At 36.2% G+C, this 17,777-nt stretch overlaps 1 protein-coding gene across 7 annotated transcripts in view; it reads right to left on the bottom strand.

The window, feature by feature from the left end:
* Positions 1-224: 224 nt before the first annotated feature.
* Positions 225-17,777, bottom strand: part of GABPA (GA binding protein transcription factor subunit alpha) — a 35,763-nt gene continuing 18,210 nt past the window's right edge. For all 7 annotated transcript variants that reach the window (XM_026518571.4, XM_026518426.4, XM_048214742.2 and 4 more), the window contains 5 exons: positions 12,974-13,168; positions 10,060-10,113; positions 8,970-9,110; positions 8,536-8,728; positions 225-3,837 (listed from right to left, as the gene is read on the bottom strand). In XM_026518571.4, the coding sequence (XP_026374356.1) occupies positions 3,609-3,837; positions 8,536-8,728; positions 8,970-9,110; positions 10,060-10,113; positions 12,974-13,168 (812 nt within the window). In that variant the 3' untranslated portion in view covers positions 225-3,608. The remainder of the gene's footprint in view (positions 3,838-8,535; positions 8,729-8,969; positions 9,111-10,059; positions 10,114-12,973; positions 13,169-17,777) is intronic.

Here is a 17,777-nt window from a genome sequence, read left to right as displayed (position 1 = left end):
GACTGAGCCTCCCAGGCGCCCCATTTATTTTCTTAAAAAGACTAAACTCTAACATCTAATTTTAGCTCAGTGGAATCTGTTCTTCCCAAATAGTTTTTAAGTAAAGTAAATGGGACTCTTATGTACAATACAGATGTAGACTGTCATATTTTCATTCAACTTAATATTCCAGGAATTTGAGACTATTTTTTTTATACAGGAAAAAACTTCCAAAAACACAGAAGTATACTGTATAATAGTTTTATTTTTCTCATTTTACTATTTTTACATTTTATGCACAAATATTTTTTATCTGAGTAAAAATAGAAAATAACTGTTTCATGTAAAATTACAAAAAAAATAAAAACCACAAAGCAATACATAATTGTTATTATGACCATATAAGTGTCTTTATTTAAAGAGTAAAAATGTATGCAAAAATCCTCCTTCCTTTTACAAAAGACTGAGAATATTTTTTTCTGGCAGCAAGTGAAATATCACTGAAATATCAATATTTTTACACCTTCTAGATGTGAAGACATTAAGTTAGTCACAGGTTGTTTTATAATTATGAATTTTAAACATTTTTGTGCTATTTCAAAGATACACTAGTTCTTTTTAAAAGGCAGTAGCATAAAATGATGAGTATGGAAAACAGCCGACCTCACCACAAATAGGCACACCCTTTAAAGAAATATCGCACTTGAGTTTTGTCATTAATCGGGAGAGAAAAACAACTAAACCACTTCCCTAATTCACTGACATGGACTGATTCAAAAATTAATGTGATAAGTCGATCCATGTGAATATTAACCACACATAGCAATTCTGTTTAATATGTCTGATTTTCCGACAGCAACACAAATCTCCAAACTTCAGGCCAGATACATATGAAAGTTGGCCCAATAAAAACCTCATGTAGAAAACAAGTTTTTAAAACAAAAATGGACATTTCCTTATTTTTGTACTTAGAGGGTACAAAAGATAACCGATCATTTTATCTTTCTTCCTTTAAATACACTGTAAATTCCCCTATGGAAAAATTTATTCATAAAAACACCAAAGAATGAATAGCATGAATTATACTTTCTTTTATAACACAAGTTCTCTTTCAATAAAAGATAAGATTGCCTGGCTTTCTGATGATTATAACCTCAATAAGGACAAGGAAAATAGTTTAATATTTAAATTGAGAAAAAGTAACTGAAGTTTCCTGAAACAACTGGGGAAATCAGTCTCATGACTTCACCTATGTTCTGGTGCATAAAATGATGGTGATAGGATGAAGAAGGAAAAGAAAAAAGAAATAGCACCTGATCCTGTATGAGAATGATCTTTGTTCCGATTATAATGGGGAATAAAATAAAAACTGCCAAAGGAAGAAAAATGGATAGAATGTGTTCTCGGAAAAAAGGAATCTAAAGAATGCTTAAAGGAGAAGCAGCAACAGTTTGACTTCGGAGCTCTTAAAGGAATGCGGGTGGTTCCTTGCCTTAAAATATATACATAGACATGTAATTGCAACATAAAGTCTGTCGTCTTTGCTAAAACTTTAATGTCTCCCCAAAAGCATTTTAAATATTAAAGTCAAAAGTTTTAAGCTCTTGATAACATACCAGAAGAATTTATTTTATTATATTTTTTAAAACTATAAGCAACTTGTCAACTCCCCAGACTGTAAGATGGTGCAAAAACCTTCTTTTTGGTAATCTATTTGTTCTGAACCTACAGCTTCTATGTACTATTTCACATGGTTACTCTACTCAGATAATTCTTGCAGTCAGTGCCCAAATGAAACTAATAGTTTGTCAGTCTGTTCCATATGTGTTTATAAAAAGGTAAAAATAGAAGTTACAAGTTTTACTCTTTTTAGGCATCCACTGCAGGGTCTTAAACGACTTGAGCATATAAACGACCTGACATTCCACACTGCAGCACAGCACTTCAAGGTACAATCTGAGGTTACCAAAGAAAATCAGAGAGCCTTCCTCTCCTGCTTGTTCCCAGGATCCCTGGCTTATGGTTCATTCCAGACTACTATCTGGGACCAGTACAGCGACTGCTAGCAATGCTTCCTTGACTTCTCACCGTGGCCTTTTCCTCCTGGTTAGTCAGAAGCATCAACTGAGCTCTTATAAAGCTGTTTAGGGGGATGGATTTAAAGGAAATGACGAGGGAGAAGGTAAATGAAGTAACATGTGAGAATCAATCTTCTGCTATAAGAGGATTAAAAGCTCTTTGCCAGTATCTCATGATTTGTATATAATACCTTAAAACAAAAAAGAAAAAAAAAGCAAGCAAGCAAAAAAGAAAGATCTTTCCAGCCATTTCTGTTTAGTGTTAGCTGGTGATAAGCAAAGAGTTTCATATATGAGAGTCATATAATTGAAACATTTTTTAAATGAATTATTACGTTCTAAAATATCTTTCCTTTTGAATATCATTGTATCTTCATATATATGTGTATAGTTATATATATTAAAATGGTCAACTGGACATGTATACAGATATTTATACTCACACATATATGATATTCAAAAGGAAGAAATTAAGTAAACGGGAAATTTTGTTATGCGAGAAGACTGCCTACACTGGAGGTCAGAATTTCCTTTTAAAACTACTGGCAAGTAATTTGCTCTTGTCTTGAAAGGTAAAGTACTGCTGACTGATTTAAAGTCTTCATTTCATCAGAAACACAAGGACTATATAAGCTGCTCTTGCATAATACACTGGCAGTATAGGGCAATTTTAAAAAAGAAAGAAAGAAAAGCCATACCAAACCAAACTAAATGGAACTTTTATTTTCTGGCTGAGGTATACCTTTTCAGTTTTTTAAATCTCTGACAGGAAAAACAGAGATCATTTCAGAATTTTTGTAATAGTTGGTTTATTAGAATTAAATTCTTCTCTTAAAATAATTTAAATTCTTGGCCTGACATTATGAATAACCTATACAGAAAATCCTTAAAATTAGCTTGAGTTAAGCCAGATTTCAACCTGGATTTCCTTCTTCAGCAATGTTCTTCTGCCCGTCGACTTCTTATTGTCCTTTGCTTGCAAATATATAAATTATTTTAATAACTTGATACTCAGTTTAGTAATTTATTAATATTATAATTTTATTCGATATGAATATTTTAGCGCTGCTTGATTAGATGAAACAGGCACACATGCTTTAGCTGTGAAAAATTCCATTTTCTGGTTCTATGTAAAGCAACATCTAAAGCAGCAGAGAGGGGAAACAGTTATACTTTCAAAAATAGTTAAGCCAGACTGTTTCCTGGAGATACTTCATTTATTTTTCATCCTCAGATGCTACTGGCTATTTTTGGTAGGGCTAGACATTAATACTGACCAGTTTAGCTTTCCTGACTGTTAACAAACTATCCCACAATGAACCTGACTTCGTGCTGAAGACATTGTGGTGATCCTTAACATACACGTATTCTAAAATATATGCTCAAAGTAAAAAGATCCAAATTCACAAGAGTATGAAATATTTATAAAAAAATCATGCATCAGATTGTACAGTCTAGAAATAAAAGAAGATTCAAATTCAGTAATAAAGGTAAGAGCAATACTTGCTCTAATATTTAAGAAAGACCTCGGGCTCCCAGAAGGTGCTGGGCTCAGTTATCCTTCTCCGTCTGCAGGGAAGCAGTGGCCAGGGCTACCGCTGTGACCGGCTGGGCAATCCCGTGCAGCTGCATCTTTGCAAGTTTCTTCTGTTCACATTCTGTGACCAAACGGTTCAACTCTGCTGCACTGTATCCAATAAGAGTCTTCAAGTCACAGACAAACTTGTACACAAATCTCTTGCCTTGAACTTTACAAATCATGTCCCCATCATAATAATACCTTTAAAAAGAAAAACACGTGAGGACTATAGAAAAAATACAGAATTTGGACTTCTTACAATAGTTAGTTTACAGATCCTTCCATAAGCAGGAGTCTAGCTAATCCTGTATTTACCCCAATAGCAATTAACATTGAAGTTATATAGAAATGTTTAGTGTTACTATCCAAGGAAACTTCAAAATGTTGCTTACTTTCACTGTTCAGTATTCTAAAACTCTGTTTACTAAATTTGCAGACCATATTTCAACAACTATGATAAAATACTGATTTAAAAATGAACATTTTTAAAACAAAACAAAAAACCTTGGGAACAGTAATAGAACCTAGGAACAAAGGCTTGGAGTCAGAATGTCAAGATTCAAAATCCAGTGTCTTGACTTTGTTTTGTCACCACACGGAAGTCACATTTTCTCTAAGTTTTTACTCCTTGTCTATACAATGAGGTTAAAAACAGTACTTACCCTCATAGAATTGTTGGGAATTAAAAGGATTATCTTTGCAAAGTGCTCACTTAGGCACACAATGACTGGCACATAGCCCTCTATAAAATATAAGCTATGTTAATAATTAAGAACCCATATAAAAAGGAGAAATTTGTTAATACACATATTCTATGGACTATGGGAATGTCCATTTCTTTTCTGCATTGTACAAAATCCCTTATGTTGTAGCCACACCTTCGCCATCACCATTTTTAATACATAAAGGCTCTCCTTTCAGTGAAATTCTCCAAATCCAATAGGGAGCCTCAAAAGTGTAAGTAAAAGGCTAGAAGAAAAAGACAGGATACAGAAAACCAGGGAAGTGGACATCACAATGAAACAAGGTTTCTATACCTACATAGACAAATCTGGAGGAAGTCCTTCTAGAAGTCTAGTTTACTGCTGCTATGTATGAAACAGCCGGATTTAGATTTACTTTGGAAAACAGAGTTTATTTACGGTTATGCGCTGCCAATTCCAATAAAGCGAAAAAAGTCAGTCAAGACTTTTATAGGCAGGAGGACTGTGAAGCCTTTCATTTTATTGTACTATTTTTCTCCACCCCCGTGAAGCCTTTGTTTTAAAACTGCACTACCCACTTGTACCAATTTGACAATGAGCAGATATGAGAGAAAAGACTATTTGCCGAAGTACCAAAGTGTAAACTACCACATTTAGCAGGATTTTATTATCAAAGTCATTCAACTTAATCAAGAGTCCATTAACGAAAAGCTTGATCTATATGCAGGAAATTAAGGCATTTTTCCTTAATTTCAGAACAGTGAAAGTCTTACAGTCAGTTATGTTCTCTTTCTAAGTGAGAGATACAACACACTGGGCAGAGTTCTTGCGTTTCCTTTTGTGCCAATGACGTTCATACATAATTTAGATCTTAGCCGACAAACCACCAATTGCCTGTCATCCGTTTAAAATGAGACTGGAATTTCAATTTCTTAAGAAAATTTCTACATAATATGTAAGGCTGTAGCAAATAAGATACTTGAGAAAAAAGTAAAATAAGGGAAGAAAGTGGTTTTATATTTCAAGGAGGAAAATGTAGTTGGTATCCTCTTATGTCTCTTGGTAGACGTGATAGAGAATACAAACGCTAAGTTTTCATTTTACTTAGTATGTCCTTCATCCCAGCGGATGATCACACCACCAAACGTAGCAGCACTCGTCGCATTTGTACCCTCTCTAAAATGAACAAAGTAGAAAGGTTCACGATACCCGTACTTTCATGGAGATGATTTTGCCCTTTTTTTTAACACTTGTATTTTTTTTAGCCTTTTAAATTGCAAAATGTACTTCCCTAGAATCCCTCCAAGGCCCCTCCCAATCACTACCCCTGTCTCACTCTAAAAGGTAGATACAATCCTGTTCCATGATGGTAAATTCACTGCTGGTCACCCAAACACGTATTCCAAATGCTGTAACGTACTTTTCCTATTTCTTGAACTTTACACTACAAACGCATTCGCACAACCTCTGCTCTTTTGGGGCTGATTCCTTCACCGAACGTTACGTTTGTGAGGTTCACCCCTACGAGTGCTTGCTGCCGCAGTTCACTTCCATGGACACACAGTCCACTGTTTTATTCACTCTCCTGTTGATAGGTATTTGGTTTCTGGTTTTGGATATTATAAATAATGCTGCTCTGAGCACGTGTGTGGACATGTGCATGCACTTCTGTTTGGTAGGTATTTCAGAAAGAAGCTGCTGGGTTACAGGTCACATTCCTACCAAAAGTGGAGAGGCATTCGCACTGCTCCACAGCCTCACCAACGCCTGGTACTGGCAAGCATTTAATTAGCCATCCTGAGATATGCGCTGTGCCATTTTGTCAAGGTTTCCAACCGCACTTCCCTGATTACGAAAGAGGCTGCGTGCCGTGGCTTAGGTCACTCGCCACGCGGATAATCTCCAGTTGGTACTGTCTATTCATGTCTCTTGCCTATTTTTTCTATTTCTCCTATTAGTCTGTAAGAGTTCTTAGGTACTTCGGACATGACTTTTATGTCAGGTTTGTGGCTTGCTTTCACTCTCCTGACGATGGCTTGTGTTGACCAGAAAGTTCTTAATTTAAATGTAGTCCAATTTCTTGATCTTCTCCATCAGGGTTAGTGCTGTTGATGAACAGAGTCTGATGTCTTTCTTCACCTACCGACATCATGGAGGTATTTCTAGATGCTTTCCTATTTTACTTTCCACATTTAGAGCTACAGGCTACATGGAACCGGTTTCTAGGATGGTATGAGGAAGGGGTCGAGTTTCACTTTTTTCCATATGGATAGTCAACTGTCCCAGCTCCATCTGACTAAAAAGCCGGTTTTCCTCATGTCTTTTCCCCACACCATCCCTAAGTCAAATACTCATATTCTTCCTTCTCCCTGGGCTCTCAATTGTAATCTGTGGTCTATGTGTCTCTTCTACGCAAACAACATACTGTCTTATTGCTACAGCTTTACAGCAAGTTTCAGTGTCCTGGACAGCAAGTCTTCCCACTCTGTCAATCTTCTTCAGGTATCCTAGCTACTGTGCCACTTCATACAACCACATAAATTTTACAATCACCATGTTAAGTTCCACAAAAAAACTTTCTGCATTGAAACATATCAATCTGAGGAGAACTGACACCTTAATGATTAATTCTAATAATTTATTTGTAATTTTGTAGGGACTTGTATATATACACTTACATCAATGGCCAAAAATGACCGTTTTCATTCTCATTATGTGGAAAAGATCTTTAGATAGCTGGCAAAGTGTGTGAGACTAAATAAGTGATAAACACACTGAAAATAAAGCATTTTAGGGGCTCTTGGGTGGCCTAGTTGGTTAAGCCTCTGCCTTTAGCTCAGGTCATGATCTCAGGGTCCTGGGATTGAGCCCCACATCGGGCTCCCTGCTCAGCAGAGTCTGCCTCTCCCTTTCCCTTTGCCCTCCCCCTCCATCCGCCTCCCACTCGTGCTCTCTCTCGCAAATAAGTAAACTTAAAAAAAAAAGAAGAAGAAAAAGAAAGCGCTTTAGTTACTTATGAGTGCTAAGGAAAAGTTATTTTGGAAAAGAAAAATAATCATGCTAAAATATGTAGTACTTACATGATCATGATCCTAACAGTAAATACTGATATAACCACAATTTCCATATAATTATGTAATTACATTAGGATAAAGGGAGAAAGAGTGTGTGTGTGTGTGTGGTGTGTGTGTGTGTGTGTCTGTAGTGATGAGAGGTGAATCATAAGCTGTGTGAAATTCACAACGTCCAAATGAAACATGAAGTAGAATGAGAGATACATTGCAAAGCTCTTTTACACTATGTTCATTCTTCCAAAAAAAGACATTAGTTCCATATTTCCATATATCCTGCTTTTTTACTTAAATGCACATTCTGAATTTCCATCACTGTGGTTAGCATAATTTCTGAGAGTAATTATGTCAAAAAATTCATACTACTTATGGGATGTTACAAATAATTTTATTCTATTCCAATTCAATCTGTGTAAAGGCTGGATATTCAGATTTAGGCAGGCTGAAGGGGAAGAAAGAACAGAGAAATGGGTCGATATTTTGCACCCAGTCATAAAAACAGAAAATATCTGCATCTTTGCTAAAATTTACTCTCAATTCACCTATGCAAATGACAGCATCTTTATCTGTTATGTAAATGACAGAAAACTCAGAGATTAAACATGTAAGTTTTAAACAGAGTAATACATACTTTTCAACCAGATAAAAACAAATAATCTTGGAATCACCTTAAAAAAAAACAACTATGCGCCTCAAAATTATTACTAAAGATCTTTGTAAAAAGTCATTTTTGGGGTGCTTGGGTGGCACAGTTGGTTAAGTGTCTGACTCTTGGTTTCAGCTCGGGTCATGATCTCAAGATCAGGGGACTGAGCCCCCCACTGGGCTCCGTGTGGAGCACAGAGTCTGCTGAAGTTTCTTTCTCCCTTTCCCTCTGCCCCCTCCCACCCACTGCATGCTCAAGCACGCACAAGCTCACTCTAAAACAAATCTTTAAAAAAAAGTCACTTTTAACATTAGTGTGAAACTTTTAGCTTTTTGTTTACTAAATAAACAACATCTTGTAAACAAGTCTTTTAATGTTATATTACACAATGTTAAACCTAGAATAAGAAGTCATTTTTTTAGAAAGGCTTGATAATAAAAAGAAATAATAAACAATAATTATAATGATAAATGCTTACCTTAATGCACGACTGAGTTTCTCATAGTTCATTGTAGGCTTATTTTTACGTTGTCCCCATTTTTGTGCAACCAGTTCAGGCTGATTTAGCTTAAACTCGCCTTCATCACCAACCCAAGAAATGCAGTCTCGAGCATCCTTGTCAGTAAGAAGTTCTAGCAAAAACTGCCACAGTTGGATTTGACCATTGTTTCCTAAATTGACAAGAAGGACAAGCAGTGACCACAGTGCTATGGGTTAAAAGCAGACAAAAGGCAATAAACAGGTTCTTCTCTGGGTCATCCCTCAGCCATGCTAGGAACAAAATTTTTTTACTAATGCTGTTTAAATACTGTCAGAGAAATTATCCATATTCATATTTTCATACAATGAAATAAAACAAAATACACATGACTTGACAAATTTTATAAATACCGTAAGATAATGCAAAAATACCTGTTCTGTTTCCAGGTGAACTTCTATCTTCTCCTGAAATCCTTGGAGCTCTTTGTACTTTAGCTGCCTTCGCACTGCTGTTTATAACTTTAATGGTAGTCGGTGTAGCAGACTGCACTGATGCTGGAATAATTTGCACAGCTGCAAAGAAAAACATTTTTTTTTCCTTCTAATACAAGCAGTGAAAAAAATTACTGAAAGACATAAAATGCTATTAGTTTTACTAATGCCCCTCTAATTAGCTCAACAAAAGGCCTCAAAGAAAGCTTTAATCCACAGCAGTTTTGAACGAAATTACCAAAGAAGTTCCAAGGATAAGGTATGATGTTTGCATTATGGGTTGTGAATCTTAACTTGGGGAATAAGAGTTGGTCTTATTTTGAATTAACTTAGTGACATATACACATTAAACAAAGAATTATAAAAACATCTGCTTTAAGAATATTTCTTCATTAAAAACAGTCTATCAAATGCTGGGAGAAAATACGGACAAATGAGAACTCACACATACTACTGCTGAGAACACTAACACCTACCACCACTTGGTGAAAAGCTGTGGTAATCCCTAGTCAGGCTGGAAGGGTGGAACCCCTGTGATAAACCAGAGAATCTCACACACATTCTTACAAATACTCATTCCATGATATTCACGGAGTTTTAAAGATAATAGCAGTGAAAACGAATGAAATCACACTGCAAGTATCATCACAAATCTCATAACTGTTACACAAAAAGCAAGTTATAAAAGGATATGTACATTATATTATCATTTTACCCAAAAAGTTTAAACACAGGTAAAACAATGCTATGAAGTGTGGTTGTCTAGTTGGTAAAAATATAAAATATGCAAAGAATAATAAACATCAAATTCAAGATAGTCATTTAAAATGAGATCTAAAACAGGTAAAGTTGATATATAAAGTTTTGATTCTTACGGTGTATAAAGATGTTAGCTACTATACTTTATTTCTTGGTATATCTAAATTATTTCATAAAAACTTTAAAGTTAATTTTATTACCTTACAGTGCTGAATTAAAAGAAAATTTCTTATTGACAAATGGGCCATACATTATGGGCATGAATACTCACGCTGATCAATTGTAACTATCTCATTCATCTGTTGTTCTTGGCTTGCCAACACATCTGAAGAACACACATAAAAATCTCTGTTTACATTTAAACCCAGAAATGCAAACTTAAGTTAGTAAAACTCAATTCAACTGACAAACCAAATACATTAAAAAGCAAAACATTAAATAAAACTTACTGGCACAATAACCTAAAAAATACCTGATAGTCACTTTGCAAGGAAAGATATTTTTAAGAGAAATAACAGATGGAGAGCGCTAATTCTTATAATGTTAAGAAACAAAATGTTAGGAAAATGGAGTTACTTCTCACAATTTACAGTATAAAAGAGCAGTTCAGATTCAGAGCTGGGTAGTACCATAACATAAATATCCGTTATCTATTTATCTGCATAAAACCATTTAAAACATGGAAATCTTCAAGATCAAGTCAAAGATGAGAATGTACACCACACTGAAAGATTGAATAAAAGCTTTGAATAAAACCATTTTAACTTTTTTTTAAGATTTTATTTATTTGAGAGAGAGGGAAAGACAGAATAAGGGGAGAGGCAGAGGAAGAAACAGTCTCAAGCAGACTCTGTATTGAGCAGAGAACCCCATGATCTCATAACCCTGAATCATGACCTGAGGTGAAATCAAGAGTCGGATGCTTAACTGACTGAGCCACCCAGGTGCCCCATAACTGCTTTACCTTTATAATGCTCCTTAAAGACAGCTAAATTTTCAATAAAATTATAGTGGTCCTAAAAGTCACAAATGAATGAAATAATATAATGATGGCTACAAATATAGCTCTCAACATGAGAATTACAATGTAAAAGGTCCTAATATAACCCCATAGAGATCCATTCTTTACTCATCTGTTGCTATCCCCTACTCAAATGCTATTCTTTATTTCTTTAAAGAGAGTTCCTCTTTCCCAGTCTCTAATACTTCAGCCTATTTATTTGGTGCCCATCATAGATTAGATGCTTTTCTCCTCAAGCTATACCCACCAGCAATCTTCTGTGTACTGAGTGAGTCCCAGCCTGGGCACTGAGCACAGTTCTACTGAGGGTGCCATACCAGGATCCAGTTCCAAACACACACAGCTGGAAAGGACTGAGAAACTACAAAGAGGTCTAAACCCTACCTGTTAGATGGGGGCTTTCTTTGGGGGTTTATATAATTATATGGGACTAGCCTCAGATCTTGGTTCTGATCTAAGCACTCACCTATTGGTTATGTGACTTTGGTAAATTATGCAACCAATTTAAGCATTAATTACCTCATGTTTAAATGAGATATCCCCACCTTCCACCTAATGAAGCCGCTTTAAGGATTAAAGGAAAATTTGAAAAAGCACAATGCCTGAAACATAGCTTAACTTTTCAGTGAACTGGAGATGCTACTGCTTCATCCAGATCCCTAGTTCTGAGCATTCTCCCCGTTTCAAGGAAATGAATAGATACACAAGATTACTCTGCTCCCCATACTAGGAAAAGTCTCTGAATGAGATTTAAAGATTGAGAAGCACTAGAACCAGAGACAACCCCAACAAAGCACTGCCATGGGGGAGAGAGCAAAACCCACCGATGTTAAACTGTAGTCTAAACACTGTCTTTGTCCTAATCTTGACAGTTTCTATGAGGATACATTTCAGTAAGCACGACTCACGTATTAAAACCTGAAAAAATTCAAAAGTTTTCCTTATTTATCTGAAAAGTTGTGTAGAGAAAGAAAAAAAAAAAAAAAACCCTGTGAAATCAAGGACAAAACTTCAACCAGAACATTTAACTTATTTACCTAATAAGAAAAACTGGAAATAAACCCTATCAATGTAACGACTACAGTAAGACTTTCAGTGTCAACAGCCGCTTTTCCCCTCTAATACGTAAGAGATTCCAGGAAGGAGAGAAACTATGATCAGTGAAGGAAAGCCTCTCTCTAGAGCTCATTTCTTATGCAGCAGCAGAGGATGCACCCCAGATGAAAACCCAAAGCCTTCGAAGACCTGTGGAAAATCCCTCCAGCCAGAGCTGTGCCATTCCAGGGCACGTAAGAGAACAAACCCTATCAGTTACCTTTTTAACCATAACCATTACAAAAACAAAGTCAGAGTTTGTCCTACTCACACATACTGAAAAGTATGTGGGTCTGGTTAGCATTTCTGGCCTGTAGACGGTGTTAGGGAACAGGTTACTGCTACAATATTTGAACAGCTACTCACTGAAATGTAAGATGGATTAAAACTCAAACAAAATAATTTACATTTATTTGAGCTTTTTGTTGGTCAGCCAAGTAGTTTCTAATTTCTGTATATAGTCACTTAATAATAATAATGTCTGTGGAACCAACATGGAAACACTTATAACCAGCAGACTTCAAAACAGAGGACTGCACACTTACACTTCTCCTTTCTCTCTTAAGATCCCACTCAATTAGAGGAAATTTTAGAAGGTTTAATTCCATTAATGATGAAAAGAACAAGAGGGAAGAAATCTGTGGACAATCTTAAATTTCCGGAAGATGAAGAGTAAATGAAAGAACTGACTGATGAAACAGAAGTCAACGACTGGAGTTTACGAAGATAGCTAAGTCTAGGGCACAGCATCTTAAGAGCTTGGATTCTGGTGTTCTTCAGTCTGGTTTTGGATCTTGGCTCTGCCATTCCCTACTGTACCCTTATGGGGCTGGCTCTCTAAAACATGATATCCTATCTAAAAAATAAGGAAAGTAATGATTTGTGGCATTAGTAGAGGGATTAAATGAGATAATACATATAAAGCTTCCAGCACAGCCTTATACAATTAATAGGTGTTAATTATTATTGCTATTATCAATGATCATAATGAAAAATGAAGACAAAGTTATAAAGAAATAAAGTGAAACTCAAGTTACAGTACAAATAGATAATAATTCAAATTTTATACATTTTCGAAGAAGTTCCAGATGACTCCATAGAATTTCTCCCCGAGGCACTCGCTGAAAAAAATCTTCTTGGTTGAGACTGCATAATTCTCTTCCGGAAATGTTGAGTGTGGTCAGGTCTATATCAGTCATGCTGAATTCCTTCATTACCCAAACCACCCAATGCAGGACTTGGTCTGTGGACCACTGTATAGGATCTAAAGCAAAAAATATTACCATTAGCCTAGTCCTATCTTAGATATTATATAAATTCAGTTAATTTGTCAATACACATATACATACACACATATATATGGAGAAAAGTCCAGACAGGTTTTTCCCCCAAGTAAGTGAAGTAAATAAACTCAAATGAAATAAAATGTTTTTAATACTGTATTTTCTCCTCAGCTCCTTTTCAACTTCTCAATCTAAATTTTTAATGAATTCACCTGGTTTTACATCAGTTAATCTGGAATTTTATCAAGAAAAACAATGTAAAATTCCTCTTCGATGGGTCAACTGAAAGAATAAAATATGGCATTACTCTGGAGAGAATAGAGTAAATTATCCAAGTTTTAACATTACTTTGTAGCAGTGTATAATTTGGTGCACTGGAAAAAAAAAGAAAGAAAGAAAGAAAAAAGAAAACTATAAGGGGTTTCTGAGGAGCTAGACTTATTCTCCAAAATGTGCACAACATAATCTTTCCTCCCTTTGCTTCTTGTAAAAAGCTGGTGCTCCTATACTTATCCATTAGCAGCACTTATAATACAACATTCAGACTGCATGTTTACTCAGCTCTCTTTCCCTGTAATACTTTAAGGTCTTAAATATAAGGATTGTGTCTTTGGAGTTTACCACAATGCCTTATGCATAGCGTAATTTGTTAAATCTATGAAAAGTAAATCCAAATAGTCATTTTCCTCATCATTTTTTTACTATCTAATTGAGTTCACAAATGAAAATGATGGCCACCATGTATAATATCTCATTGTTGTACCCCTGGCACCTAATGGAGTAGTCTACCCATTTAAGTTTAGTAAAAACTGGCTGAATTAATTTTGGTGTAGGTATTTCTGCATGGACAAGATGATCTATCTAAACAGTATTGGTTACATGACCCCAAGATGCATGTTATTCAATTGGAGTAAGTGGGGAAAAAACATTTAGGTACTTATCAAGAGCCAATTTATGATAAAAGATGAATCAAACATAATACAGGATTTACAGCCACAGAACTGATTTTTTATTCGATCTTTCACAAAGAGGTGAAGGGAGAAGGATTCTGAGAAGATGGCAGCAAAGTTTTTTCATTTCTCTGAACGCACACATTAAAAAAACACCACTAAAAGCAAAAGACAGCAAAACCAAAAATCCACGTACATTTACGATAAAACCAGATGACAAGATATCCCCATGGAAGCCAAAATACACAAAGCAGTAACACTCAGAAACCTTCATGGTATCAGCATCTATTCAGGAGAAAGCAAAGGGGGTAGCAAAGGGAAATCCGACCCACTCTTCATTCTGAGCACAGGAGAACCTGAACACAGCCAAGAAGTTTTCACTGAAAGCAAAACAAGCCAAGCTCCAACAGTAGCTGAAATAGTTCTGCCCAATCCAACAAGAGCTGAGTACAAAGGTCCATGGTAAGGTTTAAGGGGCTGGAGCAGTGCAGCACCTTTGGGTTTTTCAAACTGAGCCATGGATTACGTCCAGGAGAGTGGAACACAGTGAGAAACTGGAGGGAATGGAATCTAAATTGAGTAGCACAGGAACACCAAAGAAAAAGAGGAGGTCCAGATAAAAATGGAGTAAGGAAACAGACAGGAACTGAGGAAGTTAAGTGGCTATGTTTTTTTTTGTTTTGTTTTGTTTTTTTAGGTTTTATTTATTTAAGTAATCTCTATACCCAACGTGGGGCTTGAACTCATGACCCCAAGATCAAGAGTCCCATGCTCTTCTGACTGAGCCAGCCAGGTGCCTCTACTGGCTCTATTTTTAATACTACTTGAAAGTAACAGGAAAGAGTTACAGAAAGTTAGAAAAGCTATCCTGAACCACACTTCCCTTTAAAAGTTCAAGTAACCTCATTTTACATAAACATGAACCAAAAAAAAGTGTCATGATCAAAACACTTGGAGCAAATACAATCAGTCTGATTTGTTTTTTTAAATAGTTATCAGGACTTCTGGTGTAACGTAACTAATTGTCTGTCCATATTCTCCCCACCTATTTCTCTAAGACCCTAGTGAAATGATAGTAAAGGAATTTTTAAAAGAAGTAAACTTGAGGGGCGCCTGGGTGGCACAGCGGTTAAGCAACTGCCTTCGGCTCAGGGCGTGATCCCGGCGTTGTGGGATCGAGCCCCACATCAGGCTCCTCCGCTATGAGCCTGCTTCTTCCTGTCCCACTCCCCCTGCTTGTGTTCCCTCTCGCTGGCTGTCTCTATCTCTGTCGAATAAATAAATAAAATCTTTAAAAAAAAAAAAAAAAGAAGTAAACTTGAAAGAATGTGAGTGAAAATGACAAAAGGATGGGAGATTTTCAACTAATTTCTGAATACAGTCAGCAGAGAGAAAATCAAGTGAAGTAGAAGCTATGACCTAAAATATCTATCAAGGAGGATATAGTAAGAAGTGTTTCCTGACTGTAGAACCCCTTACTGGCTCAGCTTGTGGTGGTTCCAGGTAGCAGGAGAAGTGTAAGTGGAAAATGAGGGGACTGATTTAAAGTGTATGGTGTGCTTTGATCCTCCAGGGCCTCTTCTTCATTCTCAGGAGCCAACTGAACAGAAGCATCCCCACACATGTCCATATCCCCACCCCACCCCCACCATCCTCACATCCCCGGAACTTCTGAAACAGACATGTAACGGATACTGATCCCAGTAGTAAGTCTACAAACTGAAGAGTGAGACCCTCTGCACTTCCCCTTCCACTTCCAGAAAGTAGCACTCACAAACACGTCGACCCTAAATCCTCACCCCAACCTTCTACTCCTGCCAGGTGTTTGGCCAATTCTCCAGGGAAGTTAAAGATACCCAGGAAAAAGATCTATATATACTTACTAACACTTGGAAATCTTTACGAAATGACCAATACCCCATTTAATCAGTGTATGGTCAAGAAATCCCTTCCAGAGCTTCAAACTAATTAGCTTTAAAGTTATTCACTTTTAAGTATGAACAGATGAGCAGAAACAGTCAGATATCTATCTGAGAGACTCAAAACAAAGCATTAAACAAAAATAAACAGAAACACAGAACCCAGAAGCAGAAACAATGCAATAACAAAATGGGAAAAAAAATTAAAAACCCCACTCTAATCAACATACTCAGAGAAGAGAAAACATGATATACATAATGAGATCAGAATGCTAAAAGGAAAAACAAAAATAAAGAGCCCTTGTAAAGTAAAGTAACAATCAGGATAGGTTGTTATATAAAGACAAGAAATCTGGCAGAAAGTTGTACAGATAGATACAGAAATGACAAACAGAAGAAAAAAGATATAGAGCATCAGCCCAGGAGATTCAACAGGAGTCTCAGAAAAAAGAAAAGAAAAACACAGAAGGTCTTTATCAAAATAATAATGCAGGAAAACTTCCCAGAATGGAAGGCTACAATTGTCTACATCAGCAGCTGTCTAATAGAAATATAATGCAGGCCACTCGGTAATTTTAAAATATTCTCACAGCTACATTAAAAAAATGAATAGGTGAAATTTATTGTAATAATAATTTTATTTAATTTAATGTTTTCAAATGTTATTTCAACATGTTATCAACACAGGAAATTTAAAAGAGTTTACATTCTTCTCTGTTTGTACCAGGTATCTGACACTCACAGCACAGCTCAGGTCAGACCAGGCACATGTGAAGGGCTCACGCGGGACTAGTGGCTACTGCACTAGGCAGTGTAGGGCTGTGCAATGCTTCCCCGTAATCCATAAACCTACAGCACGTGACATAGATGCAGAATGCCACTAAACCAAGGTAAAGACCAGAGAGAAAAAGAAGATCCAACCAGCTTCCAGAAAGAAAAATAAAAAGGATATAAAAAGGAACTAGAATCAGAATGCCCCGTGAACATCTCACTATAATGAAACAGAACAGGGCCATACAAATTTTGAGGAAAAATAATATTTCAACTTAATATTCTACACCCAAGCTATCAATCAGAGACAGCAAAATAAAGACACTTTCAGGTATGAAAGTCTCCCCCACCAAAATAAAACCCCCCAAAAAACAAAAAACACCCCGTCAAACCAAACCAAAACAAAACAAAACCAGCTTTTATTTCCTAGGGGCCTTTCTAAGGAAACCTGTAAGGAGGAATGAGAGAATAATGAGTAAATGTGAGAATAAAACTAAGAAAAAGGAATAGAAGATCCTGGAAAACGGATCCAGCACCGCAGGAAAGTCAAGGATGTCCGAGGATGACTGTGGCAGATCTACAAAAGAACCAATCTAGAGATACTTGAGAATTTGGGAAAAATTATACACACAACACAGAGTGATGGAAATGGGAGAAAGTCAGTTTTGGTATATACAGAAATACACACAACTAAAAATTAAGTCAACTTGGAACTTCAGGAAAACCCGAAGTTGTAAAAATGCAGTCACAGTTATATGAAAAATTCTCACAATACACACAAATAACTGATGACTTAAAATAAAATAAAAGTTATGTAAGAATACTCACAAAATGGGGAAAGATAAGGTTTTGCCTGCTTTGCAGGGAAAAGCCATGTAGGGAACTAAACCTCATCTACTGTAACAAGAAGTTAATAATGATTAAAAGTAGTAAAGCGGAAAGTTGTTGCA

This window comes from Ursus arctos, unplaced genomic scaffold (genome assembly GCF_023065955.2).
Source record: "Ursus arctos isolate Adak ecotype North America unplaced genomic scaffold, UrsArc2.0 scaffold_4, whole genome shotgun sequence".
NCBI lineage: Eukaryota > Metazoa > Chordata > Mammalia > Carnivora > Ursidae > Ursus > Ursus arctos.
This window is presented reverse-complemented; position numbering and strand designations above follow the sequence as displayed.